The sequence below is a fragment of the Onychomys torridus genome, chromosome 12 (genome assembly GCF_903995425.1).
Source record: "Onychomys torridus chromosome 12, mOncTor1.1, whole genome shotgun sequence".
Lineage (NCBI taxonomy): Eukaryota > Metazoa > Chordata > Mammalia > Rodentia > Cricetidae > Onychomys > Onychomys torridus.
The window spans coordinates 58,884,130-58,900,312 of record NC_050454.1 but is presented as its reverse complement, the minus strand read 5'-3'; the positions used below and the strand labels follow the sequence as shown (position 1 = coordinate 58,900,312).

General features: G+C 34.4%; 1 protein-coding gene across 2 annotated transcripts in view; it reads right to left on the bottom strand.

Annotated features, from left to right (window-relative positions):
• Positions 1–16,183, bottom strand: part of Ncam2 (neural cell adhesion molecule 2) — a 412,339-nt gene that overhangs the window by 129,373 nt on the left and 266,783 nt on the right. For both annotated transcript variants that reach the window (XM_036203263.1, XM_036203264.1), the window contains exons 6-8: positions 16,035–16,152; positions 6,374–6,534; positions 2,020–2,165 (exon numbers count right to left, since the gene is read on the bottom strand). In XM_036203263.1, the coding sequence (XP_036059156.1) occupies positions 2,020–2,165; positions 6,374–6,534; positions 16,035–16,152 (425 nt within the window). The remainder of the gene's footprint in view (positions 1–2,019; positions 2,166–6,373; positions 6,535–16,034; positions 16,153–16,183) is intronic.

The following is a 16,183-nucleotide window of genomic DNA, read 5'->3' as shown; positions in this document are numbered from 1 at the left end:
AACAAAAATGATACATTCTGAGTCCAACTAATAAAACTGAGTGTTCAATCAGATCATAGGTGTCACACTTTATGAAGACTATTAGTAATTGAAGTCCACCTGGTATAAGAATAATGAGATAAACTGCAACAGAAATTACTGACATGAAACATACTATGTATGTTCACTTTGTTATTAAAATAGGAATTTAATATAAATTATGTTGAATTCCATAAGCATGAGGATATTCTCAGAAAATAATCCAAATGCTATTGACAAAGCTGAGCCTTTATATGTGGCAAATATGGAACTTAAAAAGGATGGTGAAAGATCAGTTCAATTATTATTCAATTTGTATATTTTCTGTTGAAGACACTAGGGATACAGTGTCTCTTTCAGAAGAGAGATATACTGATGTCTAGAAAGTAAGTCAGAAAACTTAAAATACTCTTGAAGAAATGTCATGATAGCAATTAGATGGTTTAATATCTTTGCCTACTATATAAATTTGTATGAAAAACTACATTTTTATAATTGCTTTGTTAATCTAACTTAAGCTTTAAGAAAGGTTTTCTTCAAGAGTGATAGTACTTATCAAATAAAAAATAAGAGATTTCTTTCTGTGTGGCAGGTTTGAAATGGCTTGGAGCATAGCTGTTAGAATAAATATCAGATGTTTCTGTTAACTTGATGATACTTTATTGATGAAATAACCAAGATAATATACACCTCATCATGTTCATCATGTACACATCAGAATTCCAGGCAAATGAAGAACATAAGATAAAATGGAAAAAAAAGAATTTTTAGCTAGAAAAAAACATTAAGAAATCAGAGCATTTGGCATATAAAGAAACACCTAAGAAAGGTAATGATATTTACTTGAATCATTCACAGAAATGTGCTAAATACCATTCTAGATTATCTAATTATGTTTTCACTAATTTTTTGGCCATTAGTGAATTTTAGACTTGCTAACTGTGCCATAATAATCCCTATGTTTTCTGGGATAGGAAAATGTTAAGGCTAATACTGTAATGCTTCTAAAGATCATAGTGGTCATTCACATTTTATAGTTTTATTTTTAATTGTACATATAAAACAAACCTAGTGAATGTACATAATTATGTTCTTAAGAGTTATACACTGCTATAAAAATGTCCACAAGAGAACACTGGAAAAATGTGACATGTGTAGATGCATTCTCTCAAGATAGAAATGGACAAAACTGACAACATTTCAAATTATGAGTCTAAAATGATGTTGAATACAATGTGGTCAGGTGAAAGGACAGAAAGGGTATTATAGTCAAAATAATTCCTCATTTTCCTCTTATACTGTTTGTAATTCAAAGTTCTTTGAGCCCTTTTATTATATATTTACACCAACTTTTATATCTATTCATTTAAATTATACATATATATATACATTTTTTTGTGATGTTAAATACCAATTCCAGTAATGACATCACCCTTTCTTGATTTTTTTCCTGATTATATATTTCTCTGTTTCCTATGTATACTTAATGTTGAATATGAGTGATTATGAAAATTAGGAATAACAAAAACTCATGAAGTGCAGAAATATTTGAATTCTGCATAACTTCAATTCATTATCATGAAAGTTCATCAAAATGCTGTGTCTGTTTGTCCTGATATATTTTTGTTTGAGGTTTCATTACATAAATTATAATTCAAAATGAACAAAATATTTTGAAAAGTAAATGGTAAATGAGAGCCACAGATTTTAATGACTTGATTCATACAGAGAAGATTGAAGTTAAACTAGCATTATGTTTTTTGGAGATTCAATGTATACCAAAAATCCATGACAGCCACTTTAAGAGTAATACTAATAACCAAGGACTTTGTATTCTATTGAAATACATTTTAGGTGATAGCAATTGACTTAAATTTCTCCTCTATAACCATTTTTAAATTTACTTTATGGTAGGTTTAATAAAGCAAATTATTTCTTTAATTTATATGTTATTTAGAAAATTGTATACTTGTGTGTGGTTTACTCTAGGAATGGTATTACCTTATCACCTTCAGAAAACGTGGTGCCATCCACTGCTCTTTTCCATGTGATTTCTGGAACAGGCTCGCCTTCTGCTTCACAGATGAGTGTGACATGACCATTCTCAGACGTCGTCTCATTTTTAAGTTGTAATATATGAGGCTGTACTGTAAAAAATGTACATGTTATACAATTGATATTGGACCAGAATGGTTACTATTCACACTGAAACTTCCATCCAAGACTTTTCTCTACACATTTGAATGATATGAGGTGATGAACATCACAGCAATTATAACATACTTTCTAAAACTACCAAGAAAACTGCAATAAGAGGGGGAACCATTCTAGATAACAAGATAACAATGTTTACCCACTTTTAGTATAATAATTAGTTCAGCTTCCTATAAATCAATATAAAACCTAATTCCCTTCAAAAATTTCCAAATCTAATGTAACATTATTTCATTCATTTCCTAAAGCCACAAAATTTAAATGTCTTCTCTAAAATCCCATATCTATAAACATATACACACATATGAAAACATGTATATGTCATCTGTTTAGTCATTTATTATATTTTGTCTTTTAACAAGCTCAACAAATTAGAAAAATGAGTAAGGCTTGTTGGATACCTAGGATGTGGTGTTAGATACAGTTGTGAAAGTTTTCATGAGAAAAAGAGATACTGAAACATTTTCTTCATGCAATTACAAGTGATTAACTAGGACTATAACTAACTTTCAGATAGCTCCAGACTAGTGTTTCTCAACCTGCGGGTCACAACCTCTTTAGGGGGAACTGAATGACCCTTCACTGGGGTTGTATATCAGATATCCTGCCTATCAGATATTTACATTATGATTCATAACAATAGTAAAATTAGTTATGAAATGGCAATTAAAATAATTTTATGGGTGGGGGGTTTCACCACAACATGAGGGATGTGCTATAGATATTAAAAATCCCAGTATTATATTTTCTTTCTCATAAAATATACCTAACTTTACAATTTACATAATAGCATATTTTAAATATAACATATTATATAAATATATATTAAATATGTTTTAAATATAAATAGCACTATATTTTAAAATTTGGACTTTGTGCTATCTGCTTGTCCTGGTTGGTTTTTCTTCCTGTTTTGTTTTGGTTGCTGCTCTTTTGCTTTGTTTTTATTAACTTGACACCTGCTAGAGTCATCTGAGAAGACAGACTCTTAGTTGAGAATAAGCTTCCTTAGTAGACAAGCCTGTGGAGCATTTTCTTGATTGATGGTTACTGTGGTAGGGACCATCCCTCTGTGGGTGGTGCTATTCCAAGTATGTGGTCTTGGGTCGTAGAGAAATGCAAGCTAAACAAACCAAGGGAGCAAGGCAGTTAGCAGTTTCCCCAGCCGCATGGTTTCTGCTTCAGTTACTGCCTCTAGGTTTCAGCCTTGAGCTCCTGACCTAATGCCCTTAGTAATAGAGTGTGTGTGACCTAACAGTTGTAGGATGAAAAAAACCTGAAGCTCCCCAGGTTACATTTGGTCATGGTGTTTTATCACAGAAAAAGGAAACCTAATTAAGACATTGTGATGGGGATGCCTTTCTTTATGCTGTGAATGTGTTGCTCTGATTGATTGGTAAATAAAACACTGATTGTCCAGTAGCCAGGCAGGAAGTATAGTATAGGTGAGATAAGCAGAGAAGAGAATTCTGGAAAGTGGAAGGCTGAGTCAGGAGACATTGCCAGCCTCCACCACGAGAAGCAAGATTTAAAATACCAGTAAGCCACAAGCCACATGGTAAACTATAGGTTAATAGAAATGGGTTAATTTAAGATATAAGAACTAGATAGCAAGAAGCCTGAGCCATTAGGCCAAACAGTTTAAATAATATAAGCATCTGTGTGTTTATTTGTGTCTCCGTGGCTGTGGGCCTGGGCAGGACTGGAGAAAACTCCAGCTACAACATTGCCTTACTCTTTCTCTCTTTCTCCTTCCTTCTTCCCTTCCACTCTTCCTTCCTTCCTTCCTTCCTTCCTTCCTTCCTTCCTTCCTTTCTTTCTTTCTTTATTTATTTCTCTCTCTCTTTCTTTCTTCTTTCCTTCCTTCCTTCCTTCCTTTCTTTCTTTTTCCCTTTTCTTTCTTACTTATTTAGCAAAATAAAATCAACAAGATCCTAAAATCCAGCTGTATCATTTCATTACATGACTTAAACAAAACACTATCAGTATAATTTACCAGCCAAGAAAAAAATTTTTCTTAATATCAGAAACAAGATTCCCTAATATCACAAATATCATGTATAAAATTTTAACTTTTTTTACATTTATTCTCTTTCATTCTTGTGAAGCAACACTGAATACATTGTGTTTCTTTTGAAAAATAAAATGTGTATCCACAAAAGTGAATACCATGTATAAAATTTTAACTTTTTTACATTTCATTCCCTTTCACTTTTATAGAAATACACTTTATCTTTCCAAAGAAACACGAATTTATTCAGCACTGCTTCACAAACCATATGCAACATGATGTTTTATGCATTATTTTATGTTTTAAAGGATGGAAGTTTCAGAAATCCTAATACATCCCCTTGTTCTCAGACACTGGCATCTTAAGAAAAGAAGATATTGCGGAGTGGTATTTAATTCTCATTTCTTCTTTTCTCTTCAACATAATTTCTTCATTGACTCTTTTGGAACTTCACATCAAGTACCCCAATTCTGCTCATTATTCAGTCATCCCATACTCGCCCTTCACCCTTGTGGTGTCACCCAAAGAAAAGATAATTTGAAAACAAATTAAAACCTGAACAAAAACTGATGGAGAGACAGGAGAGATGGAAGAGTGAAAAGGATGTGTTGTTGCTCTTCTTTGTTTTGTTTTGTTTTTCATTCACTACTATTTCTATTTAGTTTATTTTATTTAGGTCCCCCAATATCAAAGTTACTATTTTTGGAGAGAATTAAGTTTAGAGCTAGTTCAGGATTTCCTATAGTTTCAAAGCCATGTGTTTTTCATTCCATGAGAACTTCTTCTGTAGGTTTATTTATTTTTATTTTTATTTTGTCATTGAAGACTTGGGTAAACATCATTTTAGCATGACCTGGATTTGAAACTGAAAAAACATGCTGACCTACATGGCAGTCTTTGTTCAATGCTACCTGGCTAACCTAATCCCACATTATTCAGGCAATGTGTTATTATTCAAATTTTATTTTTCATCAATTTTATAAAAATTTGCTATCATCCTACATGAATATAGACATTTTGAAGGTCCCTGTCATTCAGTAAGTGCTTCCATACAGCAGCTATAATACCAGGCAGCAGAGGACAGTCAGTTTTACTATTCATCTTGTCTACAAAGTAAGAAAACTAATTCCAGCCACTACTAAGAGCATATACCCTCCTTAACGACATATTTCACATTGTTTATTTTGTCTAGTTTTTGTTATAAAATAAATTTGATTATAGCATGTGTAAAGGTAGCTAAAATTCACTAAATTTTAGCAATGTATTCAACTTTTTTTTTTTTTTTCTGTAGACCAGGCTGGCCTCAGACTCACAAAGATCTGCCTGCCTCTGCCTCCCGAGGGCTGGGATTAAAGGTGAGTGCCACCACCACCCGGCTCAACTTTTTTTTAAACAGAGATGCTTTCATTTATTTGTATGTGTATTGGTGTTTTGTCTGTGTGCATGTCTGTGTATCACATGGATGTAGTCCCCAGTGAGGCCGGAAGGAAAAATCAGATAAAATGGAACGGGAGTTTCAAATGGTAGTATGTCACCCTGAGGGTATGAGAAACAGAATTCAGATCTTTTGTAAAAATTAGCAAATATTTTTAATAATTGAGCCAGTAAAACTTGTTTAATATTAGCTGCCACAGTTTTTGAGGAATTTTCTCTGTTGTCAAGATAATGAGAGTAAAATCAATATTTGGTACTAATCTATATGTTCAGAAAGCTGCCTGAAGAAGACCATATGTCTTCTTAACATTTCTTAATTTGAGCCTTACACATGAGAAATTTTGAAGCTATTAAATATAAAATGAATCCAAACATGTATCCTTCAGTGATTTATTAGATAAATGTTCAGAGATGTATGATATTATACATCTCATTGGGTAAAAAGTAAACAAATTCTATTTTTACCATATGTCAATATCCCATGGAATTTTACATATTATTCCACATAATTCATAAGATAATTCTGTCAGAAATTGTATTATTTAACGTTTGTTGCTGAGATAAAGAAACTTTTTTTTTTTTTTTTTGGTCTATGGAAAGGTTATAGTTTGCATCCAATAGCACAGCTGAGGATGGTTCTGACTTCCTTTGCTCTTGATGAATACTGCATTCTAACCACAGCATTGTAATACTTACCAAAGACTTGAAGGAAGGCCTGCTTTTCATCTTCTCCTGCCTTGTTTGAGGCTTTGCAGACATAAGAGCCGCCATCTTTATTGATTATGTTCCTGACAGTGAGCTCTGTATTACTGCCCTTTAAAGTGTATTTTTCATTTTCTTCAATGAGCTTGCCATTCCTAATAAATAAGTAAATAAATAAATAAATAAATAAATAAAACGAACAAGTTGATACTCACAATCTCATTTAATAGACTGGAACATCACAATCATCTTATTTATATATAGCCATACAGTTTTTCATGGCTAGGAAAATTAATTGTTACAGTTCAGTAAAAATACATTTTTATCATTCAATCAACTTTAAACAATTGAAATTTAGTTAGATTTTAGAGGTAAAAATGGCATTTATTTGAGCTTGAAATCATAATCAAGTAATGAAAACACCTGACTTCAAGTTGTACTTTATTAGAAAATACTGTTTTTACTAATAATTTTCATTCACTTTGTACTTTAATAATTAACTAGCATATGTTCATGTATGTATTTATATTCACACATGGATTACATAAAAATAATTTCTGTGATAATTCCTTTAACATAATATTAAACAATATAAATGTCATGAATATATATTCACTGCAAATATCATCAGTGAAAATCAATGTGATAGTGAAGACAATAATTTTAGTAGCTGGCAATAATTATTATTTTCCAAATACTTTCTATAATGAAATGTATTTCCTTCAAAATTTGTGTATTTATAATAGCAAATACTGTCAACATTTTCTATTATATTTTAATTGCATAAATATTTTAAAAATTTACTTCCACATGTAAAGTATCTCTATATATTCCCATTACTTACATTTTATTCTTATTTTACTTTTCTCATTTTTCCCTTTATCTTTTTATATATTTCTATTTTTACCTATTATTTTTCAATTTTCAAACACTCAGAATCTGTCTGTGGTGTAGATATTAACATTCCTACATCAGTTTAAATTTCAATTTACAATTTCTAGATGATTACTTTAAAATCTTCCTCAAGGAAACATAGCAAGCCTTTTATATATCTGCTGTGGAATATTACCTTACACTATATAAATATGTCACTGTGATTGGTTTAATAGAGAAGCTGACTGGCCAATAGTTGGGCAGAAAGAGACTGGGCAGGAAAGTCAGAATAGGAGAATGTTTGGAGAAAGAAGGGCAGAGTTTGGAGTCGATAGTCAGATGGAGAATGAGTCAGACATACAAAATGGAATAGAGGTAAAAGCCATGAGCCTCGGAGCAGCAAACAGATGAATAGAAATGGGTTAAGTTTTAAGAGCTAGTTAGAAACAAGCCTGAGTTATTATAAAAGCCTTTATAAGCAATCTTAAGTCTCTGTGTTGGTTATTTGGGAATAGGTGGTCAGGACAGGAAAATTCTGCCTATGATATACCATTGAACCTTTCAAGTAAATTCTATTAATACTTAGAGCATGGCAATAATGCCAGAGACATCAAAGTCATTTTCAAAATACACAACTAGAATATAAGCAATGAAATTATAAGATGATGAAAAATCTTGTAGTTAATAAATACTTAATGTAATTACCAAATGGTATCAGAAATTAAGACTATGCACACCCACAAACTGGAAAGAAAACAACATACTCACAAATGAACCAAAACCAAAAATAGTACTTAATGAAAAATTTGGATGGAAATTAAAAGATGTTTGATGTAAAGTATTTCAAATATAATTTTCTAAAATTAACAATGTATAATTAAAGCAATGTTTCTAGATAAAAAATATGATTATATGAGAAGGGTGAAAAACTTTAATGACATAAATGTTACCTAAGAAGTAAAGAGAAATTAAATGCAAAGTACACAGAAAAAAATAACAAAAATAAGAACAATATTCACTGAAACATAAAAAAAAGACAGATTAATTTCAGTTAAAATTTGGGTATACCTATATCTAGATAGACCATATGAAGAAGGAGTAGACAAGGAAGCAAATTATAAAGTAAGCAAGACAAGAGAAGCAAGAACTTTAAGTAGTACAAAAATTAAATACATAACAAAGTAATAATGAATCATGCTAGGCTTTTACATGGCATTAAAGGCCATCAGTATACTTCTGTAAAAACAAGCCAGTAAAGACTGAACAATATAGAAAGAAATGACCTCAACAGTCATGTATCACAACAACAACAACAAAATGCATTTATGGTGCAACCTGCAGCCAAGAAAAGGGATGAAAAATGGTTTAGCAAGTTTAAGAAATAACCAGGCTTACTTTTCAAGTTTGCCATGAAATAGTGCAGGGAGAGATACTTCCCTACTGAAAGAGATATTCTTGATTCTCAGCTGGAAGACATTTGGAGTCGCCATGACAACAGACCTTTGTGTATCTGTGAGGGAGTTTCTAGATTAAGATTGCTAAAGTGGTAGCTGGCTAGTCTAGGCAGCACCCTTTCAAGGCTGGGATTCAAAACTGGATAAAGAAGGCAAAGGTGGCTGGGCATAAGCACCCAGTGCATTCTGCTACCTACTGCTGATGCAACTGAATCAGCACAATCCCTTAGTGGAAAGAAACCTCAGCCTGGGAGCCAAATTACTGTCTTCCTCTCCAAAATACCTTTGTCAAGTGTTCTGCCACGAAACAGAGAAAAGTAAATAACACATTGATTCACTCTAGGGCCAGTATTTTCCCAACCTTTAACAATTCAAGATCAAAACCAGGATCATTGAAGACCCGGTAGCTATTAAGTTATCAGCATCTTAATTCTTATAACGCATAAGAAAGACATCAGACTCTGAAAAGGTGAGTTTGTTTTTTATTTATTTAATGTATTAACTCATTTTACATCCCAAACACAGTCCCCCCCCTTCCGCTCTCTTCCCATTGAGTCCCTCCTACCCCTTCTATCAATTCACTCCTCCTATGCTTTTGTATGAAGGCTGGGCAAGGCAGTCCATTATGAGGAATAAGTTCTCAAAGCATTAGAGACAGCCCTTGCTCCCGCTGTTGGGAGTGCCACAAGTAGACCAAGATACACAACTGTCACATATGTGTAGAGGGCTTAGGTCAGTCCCATGTAGTCTTCCTGGTTGTTGGTCAGATTCTGTGCGTTCCTATGATCCAGGACAGTTGTTTCTGTGGGTTTTCTTATATTGTCCTTTGCCCCTCTGGCTCCTACAATCCCTCCCCTCTCTTTTCAGCAGGATTCCCTACTGTGGCTCTCTGCATTGGTTTCCAACAGTTACTGGACAAAGACTCTCTGATAACAATTGAGGCAGTCACCAGTCCAACCACAGGGGATGGCCAGTTCAGGCTACAGATCCACAATTGCTGGGCGTCTTAGCTGGGGTCACCCATATAAATTTGTGGGAGTCTCCCTTGCATTAGGTTTCTACATGACCCCAAAATGCTATCTCCCTTTCATCTCTTCAATACTCCTCCCTTCCATCCTCCCCTCAACCTGACCCCTCAAGTTCTCATGCCCACTCAGGACATCTCTTCAATTTTCCCTTCCGAGGGAGATCCATTCATCCCTCTTTGGGCCTCCTTTTTATTTAGCCTCTCTGGGTCTGTAGATTGTAGTATGGTTATATTTTATAGCTAATATCTACTTATAAGTAAGTACATACTATGTTTGTCTTTCTGGGTCTGGGTTAAATCACTTAGGGTGATTCTTTTCCAGTTCCATCCATTTGCCCTCAGATATCTTCATGTCATTGTTTTTTAACAGCTGAGTATATGTACCATATATTCTTTATCCATTGTTTGGTTGAGGGCCATATAGATTGTTTCTAGGTTATGGCTATTATTAATAAAGCTGCTATGAACATAGTTGAGCAAGTGTCCTTGTGGCATGATTGAACATCCTTTAGGAACCTGCCCAAGAGAGGTATAGATGAGTCTGGAGGTAGATCAATTTGCAATTTTCTGAGACACCACCATATTGATTTACAAAGTAGCTGTACAAATTTGGATTCCCACCAGCAATGGAGGTGTATTCCCCTTGTCTCACATCCTCATTAGCAAAAGCTGCCATTAGTGTTTTTGAACTTATCAATTCTAATAGGTGTAAGATGGAATGTCAGAGACATTTTGATTTGCACTTCCTTCATAGGTAAGGATGCTGAACATTCCTTTAAGTGTTTCTGTTGAGAATTCTCTGTTTAAAATTGGATTATCTGCCAGGCAGTGGTGGCACACACCTTTAATCCCAGCACTCGGGAGGCAGAGGCAGGCGGGTCTTTGTGAGTTCGAGGCTAGCCTGGTCTACAAAGCAAGTTTCAGGAAAGGCACAAAACTACACAGAGAAACCCTGTCTCAAAAAAAAAAAAACAAAAACAAAAACAAAACAAACAAACAAACAAAAAAAACACAAAACAAAACAAAAACACAAAACTGAATTATCTATTGTTGTTATTTATGAAAACATCCAGGATAGCCAAAACAATCCTGTACAATAAAAGAACCACTGGAGATATCACCATCCCTAATCTCAAGCTCTACTGAATAGCCATAGTAATAAAAAATGGCATGGTATTGACATTAAAACAGAATCAAATCAAAGGTCCAAACATAAATCCACACATCCATGATCACCAGATTTTTGACAAGACAAATTCTACATTGGACAAAATAAGTTTTCTTCAGCAAATGGTGCTGGCAATACTGGATATTGTTATGTAGAAGAATACAAATAGATTCATATCTTTTACTCTGCACAAAACTCAAAACCAAGTGTGTCAAAGACCTCAACCTAAATCCAGTTACAATGAACCTGATAGAACAGAAAGTGGAAAATAGCCTTGAACACATTTGCAAAAGAGACAACTTCCTGAAGAGAACACCTTCAGCACAGAAACCAAGATTGTCAATTAATAAATGTGACCTCATGAAACTGAAAAGCTTCTGTAAGGCAAAGGACACTGTCAATAGGACAAAATGTCAACCAAGAGAATGGGAAAAGATTTTCACCAACCCCACATCTGACTAGGGGTGCTCTCCAACATATAAGAATAGCTGCGTTTGAGGCTCCACAGCCTTTGGTTCATAATTCATGTGCTTCCATTGGTTTGGCTATTTGTCCCTCTGCCTCTCCAATCTTGGTTTCAACAATTCACACTCTTACAGTCCCTCCTCTTTCTCGACAATTGGACTCCTGGAACTCCACTGGGGTCTGACTGAGGATCTCTGCATCCACTTCCATCAGTTATTGGATGAGAGTTCCAGCACAACCTTTAGGGTGTTTGGCCATCTGATCACCAGACTAGGTCAGATCAGGCTTTCTCTCAACCATTGCCAGCCGTCTACAGAGGATATATCATTGTGGATTTCTGGGGACCTCTCCAGCCCTCTGCCTATTCCTGTTCTCATGTGGTCATCACTTGTTTGAAAAGAGTGGCTTGTGGTATTTACTTTGAAAAACCAATAGAATTCACCTAATTAATTGGCTACATAATAATATTATTCTATAGGGTATTTATTTTTACTTTAATTTTTTCATACAATGTATTTTGATCTACTCTCTCCCTCCCCAACTCCTCCCTGAACCTCTGAATCTCCTTATTCACCCAATTTCATTTTCTTTTTCTCTCTCAAAACAAATACTCTGTAGTTCTGATTAACCTAAAAATGTGTTCTAAAGAACTTAGAAATGGATGTTTACTCTGTATTTGTGCCTTCTTAAGTTTATGTGTACCTAGGTACTGCTGTTTGCTTTGGGAAAGTTTTCACAATGTTCCAACTTTTAGCTGTTTGGTGCCTTCTATATTTGTGTAACATACAAAGCATGTTCCTATAGCCATATGAATATTGGCTCTCTAACATTTTAGGTGAATTAATTCAGAGACTGAGACTTTGAAAATTAAAGAAATAAAACAAGTTTGTGTTTGCATAAGTGATACCTGCATTTGATGGATAGTGTGTGTGATGTCTGACTGACCATTGAACCCCATAAATCCACATGGCATTTTTTCTTCTCTCCAGCACTGGTATTACAAGAACAAAAGTGCAAACATACATATGTTATGTGGATTGTAGGCATAAAACTTAAGTTGTCATATCTACATCATCTCTCTATCTCAAGGAACTTATAGTCTAAACAAAAGCATCATTTATATGCAGTGAAAGGGATATCATAGGATAAAGTAAAGGAGTGGACAACAGGATGCCAGGAAGATAGTGTTCATCAGAAACGAATCCCAGTGGTACCTTGATCTTGGATACCTGGCCTCCAGAAATGTGGAGAAATTATGTTGCTGATATTTTAGCTATGTAATATAGTGTGTGTGTATGTGTGTGTGTGTGTGTGTGTGTGTGTGTGTGTGTGTGTGTGTGTGTTTACAGCAGCCTGTGGTTATTAAATCAGTGGTATGACTTGTATGTACCATCTCTGCTTAGCAGGTTATCTGAATCCTCAAGTGCATCTAAGTCTATTCCCCAGTGCTTACAAGAATTTATTTTCATAGTTTTGATATGTTATATCTACAGACACATGGGATCAAATATAAGCTTTTCAGTAAAAGTAAATATATCACTACAAATGTTACAATAAAACAATCCTATTCTCCCAAAACTTTTTTTTTTTAAATCAGACACCATGAAAATCTATTTGGATTCTAAGAACTCTCCATTATCACCAAAATAAAAGGCATTTAAAGGCATACAGATGAGAACCCATAATAATAATATTCTGGATTTGATTTATTTTAGTTCTTCTGATAATTTTATTTCCAAAAACCATAATAAAATAAATTTGAATAAATTAAAAGGTCTAACAGGAGCTAAATACCTCTGGACATATATAATCTTTAGGGCCATGATCATTATTTGTTCTTTGGATGAATGACATAAGAACTTTTCTGTGACTCAATTAGGTGTACTATGAACCCTTAAGGACTTATTGGGAATATTGTACTTACTGAGATACATGATGATTGCCTGGGGTTAGTATGCTAATGTCAGATGGGCAATTCCAGTAAAATACTATTACCAAGAATTAATATGTGCATAGATCAATTCCAATCATCTTGTTTATAGAATCCTGCTGTGCTAAAATCATAAACAAGATAAAGATCTGAAATCCTACTATCAAAACATGTTTAAATAGAAAGCAATGAAGAATAGTTGTAGATTAGTTGTTTGCAAAATAAATTATAAAGCTTAAATATTGCTAATCTTACAATTGCATATACTGAATATAGTTGTTAAGTTTCAAACCCAGAACAAACAGCTGTGGCATCTGTTTAATATATCAAAGCTGGTCTTGGCCATCAGGTTCTTCTAGCATCCCTCTGTCCCTAACTGTATAATTTGCATACCCTACCCTCTACTCTGAATTTCCCAGTCCAGAGGTTGGGCTGCCTTCCCCCAAAGGCTCTTCCCTATATAATCCAGACATTTGATTACATGGCTCTTCCCTTTTGGACCTCTGGCCTCCTGGCTGCTGTACCTTGTTCTCCTCTGCTCTGTCTCCTCTCTCACTTCCCCTTTCCCTCTCACACATGACCCAGCTCAATCTAGTCATGTCCACCATGGACTCCCCCTATATCCCCCTGCCTCTGACTCTGCTTTCCACCATATCTACAATAAACTTTCTCCTCCACCATACCTAGGAACAGTCATGTCCTTTCCTTTCCTTTTTATTACCTTTCTTCATTCAGTATCAAGTAATAACTTTGTGATATATTTTGTACTTTGTCATTTATAAGCATAGCAATAGTTATACATCTTAGTGTTTCTGCAATAAATTGTATCTTCCTACTTTACATTTATGATGTGCATATGTGCCAGTATGTATAAAATGTTCATGTATGCATACATGTGAAGCCAGAGTATAATATAGGTTGTCATATTCAGGAATGCTGCCACTTGCTTCTGGACAGGATTTGGCATTGGCCTCACCAGTAGGCCTAAAGTGTCTGGCCCTGTGATCCTAATGTATTCACCTATTTAGCAGTGATTTTACAACAATACCAGCATGCTTGCATTTTCATATAGCCAGACTCAGGGCCTCATGCTTATGAGGTAAGCACTTATTTGGCTGAGTGCTCTCTTCAGCCTCATAAACTGCACTCTCATAGTTATGTTCAAGATCGACCTGCTTGCGACTTCATCGTCTTCATTTTATTCCTTTGAGCAACTATCGATGACAATAGAGTAAATTAAAATGTGCCTGGTAATAATGGAATTAAGGCACATTCAAAAATTTAAAATAATAGACAGACGTAAACAGTCACAGAATAGATTTTTAGACTAACTCTACTTGCTATTATTCTGATTGAGATTTTTTTTAATTAAAAATAACTTCTTAAAATGTCATCTACATAGCTAATTTTGAACTAGTACAAAGCCAGCCAGTGATGGCACATGTCTTTAATCACAGTACTCAGGACACAGAGCCAGGCAGCTCTCTGTGAGTTCAAGACGAGCCTGGATTACAGAAAGAGATCCAGGACAGCCACCAAAAACAACACAGAGAAACTCTGTCTCGACAAAACAACAAAAAACAAAAAAATAAATAAATAAATAAATAAATAAATTAGTACAAAAAGAGAACATGTAGTTATTTTCATATAATAAGTGATTTTGCATCTAAATAATACTGCTAAAACATCTATTACCCATTTTAATACAGACTGTATTCCAGCAACAACACAGATTCAATCATCAATAAGGCTACAGGGCCAACATTTAACAATAGATAACTCTGAAGCCCCAGTAAACATTCTCTATCAGTATTTCACTCAGGAACATTACAGTCTGTTCACATGCTGCACTCTGTCTATGCAATCTAATCCACTTAGCCAATGACTAATAGCACCTTAGGAGGGCAAGATGCCTCATTGGATCAACATACTCACAAGTTTGCAAACCTAGGTTTATTCCAGATTCCACAGTAAAAAGCAAGAACCAACATTTGAAAGTTGTTCTTTGTCACCCATAAACATGCCAAGGTCTGTATATACTTGTACTGTCACACACACACACACACACACACACACACACACACACACACACACACAGAGTGAATTATTTTTAAGAACCATTTTTTATTATTACTATTATTTATGAGCTATAAAACAATTATAGCTCATAACCTATTCTTCCTAACCTATTCTTCTTCTAAAATCTCCCACATGACACTCCTTGTTCTTTTGCTTTGCTTTTTATTTTATTGAAAACAGTTTTTTTTTTCATACAATACGGTTTGATTTTGGTTTCCCTACCCCAAACTCCAGCCAGATCTTCCCAATGTCCTCTCTCATCAAAATTCAAATCCTTGGTTCCTCTTTCTCCTTAGAAAACAAAAAGATGTCTAAAACATAAAATAAAAAATAAGCAAACTAGAATAGGACAAAAACAAAAACTAAACAAAAAAGGAGCCAAAGAAAAAGCTATCTTTCAAATACATGGCCTCATTTTTTATTATTATTATTTTTTTTACATACATATATGCTTAGGTGCTCATGTTCCAAAATAAAACCCACTCAATCTATAAAATGTTTCTTGTGTGTATGTTTTCAGGGATGATCATTTGGTGTTAGATAACCTTTATTTTAAATGAGACTAGACAATGTTTGTTTCTTTCCAAATAATTACACTTTCAAATATTCCTCCGTGAGCCTTATGAGCACCATGCAGAAGACATGGGACCCTCACTTACCTAAACCAAGAGATGGTAGGATCTGGAGAGCCTGAGGCCCTGCAGGTTAAGGTCATTTCTTCTCCTCTCTCTGCAGTAGCATTGAAGGACTTCTGGGGCATCACAATTGCTGGTGGAACTGAAGGAGGAAAGACACACAGTCAAGATAT